General features: G+C 42.0%; 2 protein-coding genes across 4 annotated transcripts; one reads left to right on the plus strand and one right to left on the minus strand.

Moving 5' to 3' along the window:
* The first annotated feature begins 957 nt into the window (after positions 1-957).
* Positions 958-10,743, plus strand: LOC128770694 (serine/threonine-protein phosphatase with EF-hands 2-like). Its single transcript, XM_053885497.1, has 17 exons — positions 958-1,682; positions 1,752-1,867; positions 1,947-2,074; positions 2,521-2,575; positions 2,638-2,813; positions 2,932-3,046; positions 3,109-3,155; positions 3,221-3,387; positions 3,471-3,507; positions 3,660-3,809; positions 3,881-4,207; positions 4,286-4,471; positions 4,878-5,020; positions 5,109-5,215; positions 6,269-6,432; positions 7,345-7,432; positions 7,521-10,743. Exons 2-17 carry the CDS (start codon positions 1,825-1,827, stop codon positions 7,697-7,699), a joined length of 2,112 nt encoding a protein of 703 aa, XP_053741472.1. The 5' UTR covers positions 958-1,682; positions 1,752-1,824; the 3' UTR covers positions 7,700-10,743.
* Positions 9,083-18,121, minus strand: nup54 (nucleoporin 54). 3 transcript variants are annotated; one of them, XM_053885517.1, is made up of 15 exons: positions 18,059-18,121; positions 17,739-17,846; positions 16,826-16,909; positions 16,667-16,702; positions 15,851-15,937; positions 13,709-13,867; positions 13,328-13,548; positions 13,078-13,265; positions 12,711-12,907; positions 12,584-12,638; positions 11,386-11,479; positions 11,025-11,132; positions 10,118-10,237; positions 9,412-9,522; positions 9,083-9,322 (listed from the first exon to the last, which is right to left on the minus strand). In XM_053885517.1, exons 1-15 carry the CDS (start codon positions 18,102-18,104, stop codon positions 9,194-9,196), a joined length of 1,743 nt encoding a protein of 580 aa, XP_053741492.1. In that variant the 5' UTR covers positions 18,105-18,121; the 3' UTR covers positions 9,083-9,193. The 3 variants fall into 3 exon arrangements, with proteins under 3 accessions (XP_053741492.1, XP_053741483.1, XP_053741501.1); XM_053885508.1 differs by having other exon boundaries at positions 16,535-16,702; XM_053885526.1 differs by lacking the exon at positions 16,667-16,702.
* Between the last annotated feature and the right edge of the window lie 48 nt (positions 18,122-18,169).

Below are 18,169 nucleotides of genomic sequence, written 5' to 3' on the forward strand. Positions count from 1 at the left end.
TTGGAGACAAACTCCACTAATAGGTTTCATCATAAAACAGTTTCAAGAGATACTGTAGTGTCCAACACGTGGAATAGAATGAAAATGGATCCATCGTGATAATTATCGTTATCACCGAAATTTTATCTTGATGACTTTTTTTTGTCCATATCGCCCCAACCAGCGCAAAACCCATCTGCTTTATAATGCCAGGCGATTACAGCTGTGATGTAGAATGGAAGAATTCTATTTTTGCTTGTGTTTTAAGGGTTGTCCTCTGGGACATAAAATCATTTGTAAAAATGGTTTCACACAACATTTTCCAACTGTGCTATTTTATTTTATTGACTTTTTGTATCTTAAGTGGCTTCTTTAAAAACATGCAAACGCACTGGATGTCAGCATGCGTAATCTCAGTCCTTGAGAATTTTCTCCCTGGAGCACAAGATGGCCGCACCAGCAAAGATTGTGAGTGCTGTGATGAAATAGACTCGTCGGAAATAGAGTTCCTCCTGCACAAATAGCTTCCACACATTTACACGTCACATGTCAACACCTTTAATAAAAAAACAGATAAATGCAGGATGCACACTTATCACATGACATTCTTGATGCAAGGAGGGGGAAATGACTCCTGCTGATGAGCGATGTCCTGGGGTGAGTACCAAGAGCCCAATTCAAGTAGTGAGATTTGCTGTCTGGGAAAGAGATTAAGTGAATCTCTCCATTTAATCAAAGTCTGTTCAGTAAAGAGGTGTTGAAAAGATAGTCATTCACAGATTCCATTATTTTGGCTTCGGAGCCACGCTGGCCTATGAGTCATGGAACTAAAGAACACATGCTGCCCTTTAACAAACTCCTCATCCGTTTATCGAGTGCACATGCAGGCCGCAGTAATCCTAATCCACTTATATCTGGTATTGTTCATGTGACCACAGACCCCCAGTTAGACGCTGCTGAGAGAGTGTTGCACCTCTAAGGCATATCAGCCCGCAGACGCCCAGTGGACAGGTGAGCAGAAAAATGTCTTTTTATCCCAGTTATGTTGATGGAGTTTACACTGAAATACGCCAGGTAAGAGACAAAAACCTCGTCAGATGTGCCTTAGTAGCTGGTGTTATTGAGCAAAACAGTCTGGTCTAAAGGCTTAGATTTCATTACAACCGTGTTAGATCACATTTCCAAAGACAGTTGACACTAATAGCAGAACATGGTCATGCAAGTATGCTGAGGCTTCCAGGTGGGCCAGTCGGTGCCTGCCCTTTTCTAATGTTCAGCATTATATTAAAAAAAAAAAAAAGCCCACACTGTTTCACCACTTGATGTATTTTTCCCTCATAATAATGAATTGTTTTCTCACTGAAAAAAGGGAAGACTGGAAGGTCCAGCTGTGCCCATGTGTACTTGCACTGTGTGTATGTGTGTAGGAGGCGAGCACGTCTCGGGCCCCAGTCTGTGCTGGGAGAGGGCACAAATTGTGTTTTACCAAGTTGGTAGTTCCCCTTCTGCAGACTTCACATCTGAATTGGCCCATTCACAGTGATAGAAATTATCCCGGAATGCCAAATACTGTGATACTTGAACTTCCTGCGTTTGTAGCATTTTCCGACCACAAGGTCAGACACTCACATGAAAGGTTTTTGGCAGGCCACCGAGGGTCATGGGCTGTGGCATGGGAAAGTCAGATCAGCGCGAAAAGAAAGGTGACCACATACTTCTGAGGTGGGAAAAGGTAAAAAAAAAAACTAAAATATTGTTTTCTCACTGTGCAGAAAGCATCTCGGTTCCAGGTAAATAATTTTAAAGTGATGCCATGATTGAACGTTTGGATGTGATGTGTAATGTATGGTAATTCAACTCCACCATGCATGTGTCGAAGCTGCTACAGGTGAGTTGCCAAATTGCTTCATTGATGATGTTTTATTCATTGACTCCTGACATGTACATTCCACCTTCTGTATCGTCAGCGATCAGAGCAGCGCTGCTGATTCAACGCTGGTACCGTCAGTACGTCGCTCGCCTGGAGATGCGACGCAGATGCACATGGAACATTTTCCAATCTATTGAATACGCAGGACAGCAGGACCAGATCAAAGTGAGGTCATGGCGGTCGTGAAAATAGTGCTTTTCATGTTTAGGAACCATGGCATTTCATTGATGACAGCTTAAACCAGCGTTTTTCAACTGGCACGAGAGAGAGTCAGGTGTGCATGGGAAAATTATCCAGTTTTTTAAGTAAGTAAAAAAAAAAAAATCATGATATATTTCGCCTTTCTGGACACATTTGAAACAAATACATTTTCTGCAATTTGTTTCTACATGTATCCTGGCAAAATAACAACTGAGTGTCAGTAGCTGCAGTTGTTCACAAATGAATAGAGGACTTCAAGCACCAGTACGCTTTGGACGAGGTTCCTTTGGTGATGAGCCTCAAGATTTTTTCAATGAAAAAAAGGTTGAAAAACACTGGCTTAAACTATTGCAATGAAAAAAGAACCATTTGTTTCTTCCATCATGACTGAATTTTTTCTTCCGTTTCAGCTGTACAATTTTTTCAGCTCCCTCCTGGAACACTTCACTCAGGCCAGCAGTGAAAGTAGGACAATAATAAACAATGTTTAAATTGCCTGTTTATTCATATCTTCACCATCTAAACAGATAAATTAATAAATCACCTTCACCGTGAGAAGGAACTCTGCGCTGATGCAGAGTGGGAGAGAGAGTTTTGCTACAAAAGCATCGAAGTCCCGGCGAGTTACTCTGGTCCACACTTGACCTTCCCTGTGACCTTCTGTGCCGTGTCAAAGCTGGTAGAGGCCTTCAGGCACAAGCATGTAGGTACTTAGTATGATGTCAACAATTGTATCGAAATATCACAGGAAATGAAGCAGGATATTATCATTACTGTAGTAACATTTCTACTTCACTGCATTCTCTTTTCTTTCCCAGTAGAAGCTTCATGCTCGCTATGTGCTGCAGCTTCTTGGGGAGACCTGGAGACTTCTGAAAATCCTTCCAAATATAAATCACATCTCCACCCACGGTCGCAAGGAGATAACTATATGTGGTACACAACTTAGTGTAAAACAGTCTTACAGCGTGTGACTAAACAATGTTCTCTCTTCTCAGGAGACTTGCATGGACAGCTTGAAGATCTGCTCTTGATATTCTACAAGGTTATCCATAACCATGCTGTTCATTCTGTTTCACAAGTTCTTCTAAATCTTCAATATGTCCCTAGAATGGGTTGCCATCACCTGAAAAACCCTATGTGTTTAATGGCGACTTTGTGGATCGGGGTAAACACTCCTTAGAGATTCTGCTCATCCTGTTCGGCTTCCAACTTCTATATCCGAATGATGTCCATCTAAACCGAGGGAACCACGAGGATCACATTGTCAATCTTAGGTATTGCCTATATCAATATGTGAGCCAAATCTGTCATGCAAGGTTTCAAATAAAAGTTGTTTTTTTCGTCTTACGTATTCCAGGTATGGCTTCACTAAAGAAGTGTTGCTGAAGTACAGGGTGAGTCAGTGGTACCCCACAGTTCAAATGATAAACCCATCATGACGCAGGATCAGTCATTCAAATCACACACTTGTGATCTGGAAATACGGAGCAGCGATCAATCCAGTGCTTCAAATGGATGAGAGAAAAGCTGTTTGTTGTGTTTGCAGATTCACGGTAAAAGGATCCTCAAGCTCCTGCAGAAGATCTTCAGCTCGCTACCACTTGCAGCACTGATCGACAAGAAGGTGCTCGTGGTGCACGGCGGGATCTCAGACACCACAGACCTCAACATCATCGCCAAGCTTGACAGACACAGAGTGAGGTTTTCAGTTGGTCATGACACTTACGGTGTGAGCACCACAGAGGATAAGCTTTTGTTTCCCGCTAGTATGTGTCGACGCTCAGGCCTCCCAAGTCATGCCGCCACACAATGTGGTGGACGAACACCAGCCAAACTGGTGACCAGCGTGACGGGCGACCGCGGGTTTACTCCCTAAATCATCAAAGTTCATGCCGAGGTCAGAGACGTGACCTCCGACGTCGGTCACTCCACAATCTGACCAATAGCAGTCAGCCCAAGTGCTCGCTGGAGAAGGAGCTGAAGAGGAGACGCAGACTGGCCGGCTTCCACCAGGCTTACGGAGAGACGCAGAAATGCGACTCGGGCTCGGATCCAGAGTGTGGAGAGACAACAGACGAGGAAGAGTGGAAACAGGTAGGAAGTCGCTGTTCATCTTTCTTTGACAAGCGGACTGAAGAGCTTTTCCTGGCCATTTTTAATTGGGCCACCCAGATCGTGGACTTGCTGTGGAGCGATCCAATGCCCCAAAATGGCTGCATTCCCAACGAGGTGCGCGGTGGAGGCTGCTACTGGGGGCCAGATGTGACGGCGGCTGTTTTAGGAAGACACAAGCTCCAGACCCTCATCCGATCTCATGAATGCAAACAGGATGGATACGAATACTGCCACAATCACAGGGTGAGCACAAACCATAGTCCATCATGCTTGAGCATCAACTGAAACTCAACACAAAACCATGACTGCTTGTAGGGATTTTAATTTTAAGAACACAATGGTATCAGAGTATATTAATGTTATTGCTGTGGTGCACTGCGCTCCTCACCCGCCTCTTTCTGGACACATTTGAAACGAATACATTTTCTGCAATTTGTTTTTGCAAATAGCCTGGAAAAATAACAACTGATTCTCAGCAGCTACAGTTTTCCCCAAATGAATAGGGATTTTCTACAGGACTTTAAGCACAAGTGCGCTTTGGCCGAGGTTCCTTTGGTGGTGACCCTCTGGATTTTTTCAATGAACCAAGGGTGCTGTGGCTAGAAAAAGGTTGAAAAACACAGGCTTAACATATTGTTTGTTTTTGTAGGTGCTGACGATATTTTCAGCTTCCAACTATTATGAAGTAGGCAGCAACAGAGGGGCCTACATCCGACTGGGTCCTGATCTAATGCCACACCTGATCCAGTATCAAGCCGGAAGAGCTTGCACGGAGCTTACATTGAGACAAAGGTTGATTCCTCAGACTTGATTTATTATTTATTTTAAATTGTGGAGTGTAATATAAGCGATTGCAAGTTTAACTTTTTTCCTTTTATAGCGTTGGCTGGGCGGAGAGATCAGCACTTCGAGCACTGAGAGAACAATTGTTCATTCACAAGTCTGAGCTCATCGCTGCCTTCAAAGAGTTGGACCCAAACCACACAGGTGCAAGTAAAACAAGTGAATTATCAGTTTAAAAGAATTCCATTTGATATATATATATATATATATATATATATATATATATATATATATATATATATATATATATATATATATATATATATATATATATATATATATTTCCATACATTTCCATACAATCTGTTCTAGAGTTCCGCGGGCTAACAAGGCTGAAGTTGCATAATGCCGTAAAGCAGGGGTCTCAAACTCAATTTACCTAGGGGGTCACTGGAGCTAGGGTCTGGATGAGGCTGGGCCACATCAGGTTTTTCACAAGAAAAGCAACAACAAAAATGTGTGTACATTGTGAACATGAATGGAACTTTGAACATGAACTGCTCTGAACATGGCTTCTCTTGCCTACTTCTTGCTGCTGGAGACCTGGCAGCGCTTCCCCTCCTATCGCCAAGCCACATTTGGCTTGAGGGAGGAAGCAGTTGAGACCCTCAGTAGACCTCGAAGACGCTCATCAGTAAGTCTGGTCCTGTACTTGGACTGACTGAAGTTCAAGGTGGAGAGGAGCTTTTCACACAAGTATGTGCTCCCCAAAAGGCACATGGTCCGCTTGAACATTCGGGAAAGCTCAGGGAAGCTGAGAGCCAGTTCTCTCAAAAAATTGCCCGAGCTTGTCTGCTTTCCCACTCACCATCCGGAACTTGACTTTGAGTTGAGAGTTGCAGTCAATGTGCTCCATTTGAAGCACAGGAGTTGCAACTTGCTCATCAAAGAAGAAGGGATCTGCAAAAATTTCAAATGTGGCTCTGTACGTCTTGAAGTCTGCAAATATATGGTCAAATTCTTTCTGAAGCTTCAAAATGGCATCAGCATACTTCTCACCACTGAACGCTGCGCCTGCACCCACAAGTGCCTTGCATGCTGGGAAATGGCAAAGGTTTGTCACACTAACATTAAACTTTCATATTAAGGCAGGGGCCCTAAACTACAGTCCCACGGCCGCAGTTGGCCCATGGGCCGCGAGCTTGAGACCTACAGCATAAAGAAACACATGCAAAGCATTTGTTTTTACCTTTACAGGTACAATCTCGCTTGGAAACTGGGTGGGCGGCATTGAAAGTGTCCTGAAGCTGTGTCTTCCCTGGAGGGTCCTGCGGCCTCAGCTGGTCAGGTGTACCCAACAGGGCCTGGTCAACTACCCACAATGGATCAAAGAACTTTCCATCACTGAGCCAAAACTGGAGGTGCAAAAATGTATATCACATCAGTTGTGAAAATGATTGGAAGAGGGAGTGGGAGAGAAAAAACATATTTTTAGTGCTTAATTTGTCTTGTCAAGTCTAGTTTTCTTTATAACGAAAAAAAAAATCTTGATTTTCGCACCAACTCTGAATGCTACTTTTTTTAGTTTTTAGTGGTGTTGCACCTGTTGAGGGACATGTATGCATTCTCTGTGAGGACCTTGACTCATCTGCTGCCACCAGCTTAGCTGTCGCGAGCGAGTGTCTGCCAACTGGTGGCTTTCACTCTGTAAAAGAGAAGTGTCTATCTTTTCTATGGACCAAGGACAGATTACGCTACACAATTAAAAAATAAATACAGATAAAGTAGGTCTGGGATTTGAAGTACTTAGGCTCAACTGTCCAGGGCGATGGAGAGTGCGAGAAAGAGGTGAAGATCGGGTGCAGGCAGGATGGAATCACTGGAGACAAGGTGTGATGTGTGACAAATGGTTGTTGGCAAGGATGAAAGGGAAGGTGTGGTGAGGCCAGCAATGTTGAATGGTTTGGAAACAGTGGCACTGCAGAAAAGACAGGAGGCAGAGCTGGAGGTAGCAGAGATGAAGATGCTGAGCTTCTCTCTGGGAGTGAGCAGGATGGATAGGATCAGGAAGCAGTAGATCAGAGGGACAGCACACGTGGTCAGGTGTTTAGGAGACAAAGTCAGAGAGGCTAGACTCTCAAAACATAGAGTCATAATGTCACTTTGATGTGCAAAATACACAAGTCTGAAAAAAATCATGGTCAAACACATTTAGAGTGCCAGTAGTCTGACCTTTAGAAAAATAAATAAAGTCCAGAAGGCTTTCCTGAAAATAGAAAACAAGGAAAAAAATAATCAGAAGGTTGTTGTGCTGAAATATGTGTAACTCACAGATCTGTGACACCAGCATCCTGGAGACCTTGTACAAAAACCACTCCAACTTGGAAGCTATCTTCAGAATCATCGACACTGATCAGTCAGGTCAGTAAAGCTCTGGCAAAAAGCAAAGATTTTTTTCATTTTTTTAACTCCAAAAATAATCATGTCTGCCTCCCTTCCTGATGTCAAGGTTTGATCTCATTGGAAGAATTCCAGCAAACTTGGAAGCTCCTCAGCTCACATCTGAAAACAGAGCTCAGCAACGAGGCCATCGCACACTTGGCGCAGAGCATCGACTTCAACAAGGACGGCAGCATAGACATCAACGAGTTCATGGAAGCTTTCCGGCTGGTGGATATTCCGTCTTGACATTAAGCACAAATTCATTTTCTCAGCAAGTTCCCAGGCTGTTACAAATCTTTTTCGTTATGATCTTCACTTGGCTTTGCACAGGGAAGAACAATAGTAATTAAATCTAAAAGCTTAGTAGGACACAGAAAATACAACACACTAGGGATGGTCCATATGGCCAAAAGAATTATCGCAAAGAATCATGTTCATTCTATCTCATGTGTTGGACACTACAGTCTCTCTTGAAACTGTTTTATGATGAAACTTAGTAGTGGAGTTTGTCTCTAACATCATGATTTGTTTATGTTTCAATATAATAGTTAACTAAGTGTAGATATGAGAAATTCCATGTTTCACGTCTCTGGTAGAAGCTGCTGGTGTCTGACAGACTGCTCTGCCAGCTTTATTTAGGGGTTAAATTGAGCCATCTCTCTGCTGTATCTCATGTCTCTGAACAGTTGACTTGAACTATGGACCAGTCTGGACACATTTCCTAGATGCTACTGAAGAAATATTAGAAATCATGTGCATAAATGGTCATTTAGTCATATTCTATTCTCCAAATCATGATACAAACTATCAGTCCTTTGTCTTGTGTGATGAAACACCTTTTCACAATTCTCTCTCCTACAATGGTTGTTTTCCATTGCCTTATTGAAGATTTCACTAATACTTTGACCGCTTTAGAATTTGTTGATGGTCCCTAACTGATGCTGGGTCGTAGCATTAGCGTTGCCTGTGAGAGTGTGTCTGCGATCAGTGAAACCTAATGGGGACGCGGAAGAGGACGCCGCCGCCAATACCGGAGCGGAGCTCCATCCAATATCCAACTATTTTCACCACGGTGTTTCGCTGAGGTGCCAGTGCAGTGGGAGACCTGCATGTGTTGATGTGAACCAAGGCAGACGACCGCGTCAGAGAACCTATGAGGACCGCTCCATCTAATAAAATAAACACCCCGAGACTCAGAGTCGACCAGTGTCAATATCAAAGGTTCCTTGGATTAAAAATAAGTTTAAAACTACGATCATGAACCAAAATCCATCGCACTCTCCACAACTGTCACACGCCGGTGTCGGCCGTCAAACGCTGCAGAGCTGGAGAGAGCGGTGCGCCGTCACGGTCTCATCATGTTCACGCTCGCAGGTCCAAAGCGAGTCAGCCGCGTGTTTATCGTGAGATGCAGAATTGTCATCGTGGAGATTGTGTTTGGCGGTATATACATCAGCCATATCGACCTCACCTACAACAGCGTAATCCCTTCAGCTGTCAATCATCCCTACACGCTCCCAATCCCTGACATGAATCCATTGAACTCAAGTCTGCTTTGGCGAGTGTCTGTAAAACCTTCATGTAAACAACATGATTAAATACCATGAACGACAAAAGACAACACCGATTTATTTTGGTGAATTTTAATATTCTATTGATCACATTTAAAAAAGATACAAAGATGTATGTACAATGTTTTAGACTCATAATCATATTGCCAAACGTAGGTGGTGTGTTCAGTCAAGCCAGATTTCCTCCTCTTGTGTGTCCACTGTCGCTCAGTCCGTGCTCAATCAGTTTTATATCTTCCAGGTCGTCCTTGATAACACTTATCAGATGACTTAACCCGTCCTGCTGCTGTTTCAAGTGCTGAAAAAGGAAGACACAAGTCAAGAGTTACTTGTTAAGGTGCTCTCTCTCGCGACTGATGAACACAACAGCTCACTTCCATCACTCACTTGTTTGATTTCTCGGAGAAGGTCTGCATCAACACTGTAGCGTTCCTCTGATCTCACTGCTCCAAAGTGGTTCTGCATGCGGATTTGGGACATCAACTCATTCAACCGGCCCTATGGGAACATAATGTATGGCTGTAATGAAGCAACACATTGCTTGCAGAAATACTGACCCATGAAAGGGTCCCTGATAATAAATGTTTGTTTTGTGTGTCACACAGATTTTTCTTTTGAACTGTTAACAAAACTCAATAACTTTCTTCTGAAACTATGCCTAAGTATGCAGTATGAAATGATCATATATCGCCTAAATTGTTGGTTCTGTTGAATTACAATACTAAAAAGGTGTGATCCACTTCAAAACTGATGAATTTCAGTGCAGAGTTGCAACAAGTGAGAACCGGAAATGTGCCTCTGTGACATCACAAGAGCCAGATTGTGTCGCCAAACCCATAAGAATGCATGTATGTAAAAAACGCATCAGTATCAGACATTTGTGTTTTCCAGCGAGAGCTGCTGTGTAGGTACTTGCTGTGTTCGTAACGCATGGTTTTCACAATAGTGTGGCGGCGCCACCAAGCCTCCAGAAAAATAATCTCGTTTTAAAGATGAGCTCTCACGTGATCAAATGTATTGAAACATGAAGCGGAAACATTGTAACAAATCAATGATTTGAGCTTCCTGGGGCAGTTTATGCATAAATAATAACCTTGAACTGTGTCGGGGCATTGAGTTCTGACTGAATGGTGTCCAGCTGCACCCTCAGGTGCTCCTCGTCCACTTGGATGGCATATCCACTTTTCCTCTGGATCTCTTGTTTAATCAACACCTAAGGAAGGACAAAACAGTGTTAGGTAAGACAATGAACACCACAGGAGAAATCATGAGGTGACAGTGCAGTGCAGCAAGAGCCAAATGTACTTTTCATGTTTTTGAGTCACTGTGGTATCAGGCAGAGTCAGCCACGGCATGTAAAACTGTCCGTCCTCCACAAAGAATCCTTAATAATAAAATAGATTTTTTTTAAGGACAGAAGTTAATATAATACCCTTAAACTCTTTAAATTAGGGGAAACACAAGAAGTTGTAACATGTTAAATAACAACATTCCAACCAAAAAAAGGAAATGTCTTACAACTAGGGAGGGGTGATAACTTATCGTTCACAATATACCACCAAAAACAGTCTCCACGATGACAATTCTGCATCTCACGACAAATTCGATAAACACGCGGTTCACTCGCTGCATTGGACCTGCACACGTGAACTGATTTGGAGAGTAGAATACGACTAATGATCACTTATTCACATGATTTCTAATATTTCCTCAATAGCATCCAGGAAATGTGTCCAGACTGGTCCATAGTTCAAGTCAACTGTTCAGAGACATGAGATACAGCAGACAGACGGCTCAATATAACCCCTAAATAAAGCTGGCAGAGCAGCCTGTCAGACACCAGCAGCTTTTTCGTTATCGAAATTACATTTATCCTGATAATTTTTTTTGTCGCCCATCCCTACTTACAATATATTTTTCTGGCTTGTGATGACACTGATGATGTCTCTGGTGCAGCAGGCAAACAAAACAGAGCTTTGGTACTAAAAGCCAGAACATACCTGCAGCACCCTGTGAGACAGATCCATCAGCTTCCTCTTGTACTGTGCAATTTTGGCCACAGTGGTCGCCTGGTTCTTCTGGAGCTCACTTATGTCATTGGAGACAATCTGTAGAGTTGAGTTGAGTTGATAATAATCGTCAATACAACTGTATTTGAAGTAAATATCATAGACCATACATAGATAGATACGATTTTTCAGCTTGCACAATTCTTGCAGAAGCATAACAAATCAAACAAACAAAACCTCTGTATTCCTGCATCCTTCAATGTAAAATATTACTGTCTATCTTTGTCTAACCCAGGTAGTCGGGTTGCTTGAGGCAAGTGTCTGATCACATTTTAAGTGAAACACTTCTCACATCTACACGTGTCTGTTGCTGTTTGGTCATCTGCTCCTGGATCTGTAGTCTGCGGAGTAGCTCCTTGAATCCCACCATAGGAACTGGAATTAACCTGAAATTAAATAGGAAAAAAACAGGATATGAAACCTCAGCTACACCATTAATGCACTTATGAAGCTCAGATTGTTTATCTTTATGGAACCACTTCAAATTGGGATGCATATATTTGCCATTAATGAACAATTTAATTGCTTATTTAGTATTAATAATAAGTAATTCTGTTGTTGTTTAGAGTGAACTTTCAGTGACTACAACCAGGGTAAAATATACTCAGACTTGACAAGATGCTGTTCAGTACTCAACTTATATCTATCTATAACATCAGACCTGTCCAGGGTGCACTACTGCCCCTCTCCTAACACTCCAGGTAACACTGAACAGGACTAAGCACTGGTTGACTGACAATGTACCTATCAGTTACCTATCAGTAACAATCTGTTTCAACTTATTACACCATTCACGATGAGAGCTCCAGATTTCATTCAGTCGGATGCATCAACTCTGTTAAGTGAGCTGGAAGCACTAACAGCAAAGAGCTGATGCTGGACGTTACTGGTATACCAGAGTTTCCTTCACTTACAAAGTAGCGTAGCACATCGCCATGGCTTAAACAAGAGGCGCCACGTCATGAGACAAAATGATCCCTTTTTAAAGATGAGCGCTCACATGATCAAACTTACTACTACTATCGAAACAAACAGAACATGACAGTTTTCACTGTGTTATTCGCGGAAAAATCCCGAAAAGAAACACCATAATGACTGAAGTCTGTTGAACGCTGAACTCAAGACGCCTCTCTGTTGAGCCTGTTCCTGAACTTACTTGTGAATGTGTGCAATACAGAGAGAGGACGCCATGACCCGTCGATGCATTAGGCCGCCAGTGACCAGTTTAATGGTCGACTACTGCTGTCTAATAGGGTCATGGCAGGCTGGGGTCCATCAGAAGTGGCAGTGGGTGGTAGAGAAAAGGCAGCACAAGGCGAACACACAAACTCCAAAAATCCCGAGAACATTACATTAAGGTTGCAGCACTGACATCTCACACACTGTGAAGCACTACTTGGAAGTTACTACTCAGAAATTAGTCAAGTAAATTGAGCGTGTCTCAGAAAAGAGTGCATGTTTTCGTTCATGTTTGAGGCATGTAAACTCACTTTTCTGGATCTGGGTTGTCCACCTTGGCCTGCTCCCAAATAATTGGATCCACTCCTGCAGGGATCAAACAACAGTTCAGATGGAAACAAGATCCTTTCAACTGTGAGTGGTACTACTGAGGCTTACCAGCAGGGGGGGTTTGCAGCAGTTGCTTGAGTTGCGTAGGAGAGAGTTCAGTGCGAGTGACAGACATGGTCACCCCGAGCTGAGTCAGTTGCACTTTCACGTTTGCTTGCTCCAGGTAAGTGAAGAGTGTGGAGGCAGGGATCCTCTTGGATGTGCCATTAGGCGAACGCTCCACCACATATATGATCACCTCTGTCCTGATGGAAAATGGAAGTATGCTTATTTCTAACCCCAAAACTTTCCAAAGGCAGCAGTGTGGTTTCCTACATTACTGGAGAGCAAAAAGCATTTCAATCTAAGAATATTCAATAATCATGAGGGAACTATGTGCATTACCTTCACTGGCTATAAAGTCAGGGGAACTTACTGGTCACTTGGACGAGCACGTACGCCGTCTACGTTGACACTGAGCATCTGGTTGCTTCCCAAAATCTTATGCAGTGACTCCACCAATTGTTGCTGCTGCGATCGAACATCAGCTTCTTTTTTATTGAGAACCAGAACAACCAAACCATCTTCATCCTTGCTCACTGGGACACAGCTGTAGCCCACTGCCTGTAATGACAATTAACATAAGCAAACCAAAGACCAACAATGCAGATGCGGTGCGTCACTACCTTGAACCTGCAGAAAGGGTTCTCCAGAGTGAAGTCCACAGGTGGATTGTTGTTGCTGTAGAAGCCCTTTCCAGTGCCCCAGTAAGCCTGCAACTGGTTCCATTTAGCCAGGATGGTATCGCGTTCATCTCCCAAAAGAACAGGTGCCGACAGAGCGGTGACCTGCTGGTAGAGTTGGGTGGACAGTCCCTGCTGCTGGGCCTGCTGGCCTAGGACACTTCCTAGTCAGGTAACAGAGATTATACATATGCTTAAACAATTCTGGATCCATAATGGTGTCATTGCCATCAGTTGTTATATCACATCCTGCATGGCTGGACACCAAAAATGTCTTTTTTTGAGTAAACATATTTTTACAACTGCTTACAATAGTCGACTTACCCTGCTGCTGCTGTGCTGGCTGGATGCCAAACCCTCCAAAGCAGCTGAGGTTTGTGGTTCCTAATCCAGTCCCAAATCCTGAAGTGCCAGTGGCTGTTCCAGCACCAAGGCCAGATGAGAACCCAAACCCTTTGTTCTGGGTGCTGCCAAAGAGTCCCCCTAAAAGACACAGAAACTATGTCATCTAGAACAGTGATTCTTAACTGTTGGACCGGAGCCCATGGTTGGGCCATCAGCACCAAGAGGGCCGCTAAACGTTTTTTTTGTTTTACACCTCTGGGCTGTGAGGGCCAAGAGACGCTCAGTTTTAATACATGAGCCACGTATGGTGGCAGTAGTGTGCCACTGAATTGACTTGATAGCTGCAAATCTGTGATAGTTAACAACTATGGAGGAGTTCTTCAAAAGAAAAAAATATAAAAAACAAACAGTAAAAACTGTTCATGAAAGCAACTGTTGAAGCAATTTTGAAAATTAGAACATTTTATGGTGATACTTTCATTTACTCTATACTTATATCGTTGTATTTGGAGTTCAAATAAAATATTATTTTATTTTATGATATTTAGACATCGTTTTATTATATTTTTTTATTCAGAATTTTATTCAGTTTATCCAATTTTCTCAACAGTTTGCATCAAGTGTATTTTTTTCTTTAGTAAATTTAATGAGCATGACTTGCACCTGGTTCTGCAGCTGGTTGGACTTTTCAATGGCAAATAAATATCTTTGCAATAATCACATGGTTTCATGTTATTTCACAAGGTTTTGATTTGTTTACGTATTAATAGATTAAATATGGCTATTGATCACAAATGAAATCAAGTAATGATTCAGTTGTACTGAATGGGCCCCAGGCCCATGTGTTCTGGGAAAGGTGGGCCCTGAGATCAAAAAGGTGAAGAAGCCCTGATCTAGAAGTCATGTGCTGTAAATAAAGTGTTCACGTTTGAAGAACAGCTTTTGGATAGTGACATCTAGTGGTGACTTCTAGATATGGACCATTTTATATAAAAGACATCTTAGAGGGGACAATTCTGGTTGTGAAGGAAAAAGTAATTGGATGGAATAGCTCACATACACCTTATTAGAATATAGGGGCTGGTTAGTATGGCCTTTTTTTTGTTTACATTAGCGTTCTTTGCTGGATATATAAAAAAAAAAATATATATATATATATATATATATATATATATATATATATATATATATATATATATATATATATATATTATTATTTTTTTTTTTTTTTTTTTTTTTGGAAAAATATTTACCCTTTATTAAATGAACTGATTTAATAAACTGTCAAATCGAAGATGTTGTTTGGGTTATTCACCAGCATAAGACTTGTTTTTGGCACAAACCAGTGAAACATACAGTAGACCTGTCACGATAACACATTTTGCTGGTTGATTAATTGTCCCACAAATCATTGCGATTCATAAATTGGTTGACAATATTTTTAGACGAAATGAATGTAAAAAAAAATAACAAAAGCACACTCTTTGAATGTAATTCTTTCATTTCAGTATTCTTTACCATTGTTAACAAAATGTTTTTTCAAATAACATATCTTAAAAAAATTATAACAATTAAATAAAAACATAAAAAATGGATTCATAGTCTTTGTTAACAAACCTCAACTTAGTAAAACTGCCTGGTGGGTGCGTGTGCGATGTGTGCCTTTGTTGTCACCACTTTAAAACAAAGTCAACACACTACGATAACTCATGGGCTCACATTGCTCACTATATTCTACAGTACAAGTCAAAATGAATATATTATTAAGTCAAAATATTCAAACACGGTGGCTGTGGCCTTTTGTATTGTATTTCTTTCTTCCCTTTTTCTACATCATTGTCACGTGTTTGTAGTTAAGTCCACATGAACAATTGCTCGCACTCAGGCTGTGACAGTGGTGTGTAAACCTAGTGTCTTTTAATACACTGTACTATACTCCGGCATTTCCAGAGTGAAATGTGAAATCACATCTTATTAAATCAAACAATGAACCACAGAATAATCATTAAATCCCTGCCACTGGTGCCTGCTGTATGTGAAAAATAAACAATGTCCAAATGCGGGTAAAAACATTTAATTTAAGCTGAGTTTTGGCCAGAGCACTGGGAACCTCCCACCAACCTGTGGTGTTGGACGGAGTGGCGAAGCTAAAAGTGGAGCCTGCAGCTGCAGCAGTTGTTGTAGTCGTCCCAAAACCACCAAAGGTTCCTAAGAAACACAAGATGAAAGATGCGTGAGCACAATGTGAGGTTTGGAACATTCGAAATAAAAAGTATGACGATGAAACAGTGGCACCGGCACAATATCAAGATGGAGAGTTGGTGATGAAAAAACATTCAACTACATGCTCATGTCAACAGGCATTCAACCACAAAATGAACTTTCCAGTGATACATTAACAATCAAACTATTGTGTTAAACTTTCCATTTGGTAGTGGTCTGATTGTCTGTGGTTTATTCAGATCTGTTTAACTTAGGATCAGTAGTCATTGCACAATTAAGCATTACGGCAGCAATAAATAAGAAATAAGAAAGTGAAGGGGAAAGACAGAAACCCTCATTTTGATTCACCACTTTTCCACCACCCGCCACCAAGTTCTTTGGATTTCAAAACAACAGCATCAAGTCAACTTTGCAGGAATCATGAAACAGAAAACGTAGAAGCAGAACTGACTCTTTCATGCCAATAACAAAGGCGAATGGTGTTTCTCAAGCCAATGGCACTACAGCACATCAGTGTGAAATGGATGAAATGGTGCGTTTACAGGACACAGAAGGAACTGAACAATCAGGAACATCATCTACCTGTGCTAGCCAGACTATTGCCAAAATTGAAAACATTGCCAGTGGTGGCTGCTGTGCCAAAGCACCCCATGTTAAAGCTGACGGCTGCCGGGTTGTTGGCATTTAAACCAAACCCCCCAAAACTAAACCCACCAGCCGTGGAGTTTCCAGCTCCCAGCCCCCCAAATCCTGCAGCCAGCAGAGGCAGGCGAGAAAGAGAAAATGAGATGAGGTTAAACCACAGGAGCAATTCATAACGAGGACAGATCTGGGATTATATCTCAATATACAGCGGTGGACCAAGTTCCATACCGGTGTTGGTGGAGCCAAAGCTAAATCCAGTGGCTGGTGTCGCTGCAGTAGTGGTGGCCGTCCCAAAACTAGGCGCAGTGAGAGCTGCAAAGACGAGACAAGCTTGTTTATGCTTTTCCAAGCATTTCCTGATGCTGATGTAATCTAAAAAAACTTTCCAAGATTACCATAGAGACATGGATAAAATAAAGGACACTTGGGTATAACTCATGACAACTATAAATTAAGAAAAATACTTAACTGCAAATACAGTCTCATGGTGAGTGACAGTAACAAAGTCAATATTTCTGTCCACAGACAAACATAACAATAAGTCATTGGAATTGTATTAATCATTAGGAAGTACTGTACTGTTTTTTCTTTACATTTTTGTATTGGCCAAGTGGAGACTAAAAGTCACTAATGTTTCATTACTAAAAAAGCATCAATTCATTCCATGCAATCAGTCAATTCAATTAGTTGTTATAACTATTTTCCCAGGAAAATCCATCCGTGATAACAGCAGTAGTGTGTATGTCATGGATTACGGTGCAGCTGCACAGACCTTAAACTGTAACATCTCCTTCATGTTTTATTTTTCCGTCCTGTAACATAATTTCCAGTATTACAAGTTCTGCTCCACGGTGGCCACTAGGGGGGAAGGGTGAGCTTTTTAGGATGGAACTCGAGTGTACATATTTGAGTGGTGAAGAGCAAGCTTGGCATTTCTGGAAAACTTTCAGGGATAGCGCGGTCTGAAACCGGCGTGTTCATTTCCAGAGAAACAGCTGTCAAGTTAGTGTTTATGTTAATCTCTGTTAAATTCAGCAGCATCACACAAGCTAATTGACAACAATTGTTATTATTTAAGAACATTATCCTCGTTGTCCCCCACTAAAAGATGAAGAGTCACAAAAGATTAGCCATGACTAACTTCCGAAGCCAGAAGAGGCGGTGGTGGTGGTGGCTGCAGTGCCAAATCCAAACGCTGTAGATGCGGTCGTCTTGGCACCAAAGGAACCGAACGAAAATCCAGGTGCGCCTGTTAATAGACACATTTCTGAATGAAAATGCCGATTTAAAATCAACCATGTTAGAAAACCGATTGGTCGTAGCCTCGAAGTCACATGGGGATGAAGGAAAATACGCGTTAGCTTCTCTCGCGTAAGTATTTCACGGCAACATCGAAACCGGCGTAAAACCAATAACTAAACTCATCAGAACAGTAAAGAATGTCAATAAAATATGAATTACTTGATGCGGTGTTGGTCGCCGCAGCACCGCCAAAACTGAACGCCATGTTGACGGCCGATGACGTCTTCTTCTTCTGTTTTTGCTGTTGGACAATATTCAACCAATCGGTCC

This window comes from Synchiropus splendidus, chromosome 1 (genome assembly GCF_027744825.2).
Source record: "Synchiropus splendidus isolate RoL2022-P1 chromosome 1, RoL_Sspl_1.0, whole genome shotgun sequence".
Taxonomy (NCBI): Eukaryota; Metazoa; Chordata; class Actinopteri; order Syngnathiformes; family Callionymidae; genus Synchiropus; species Synchiropus splendidus.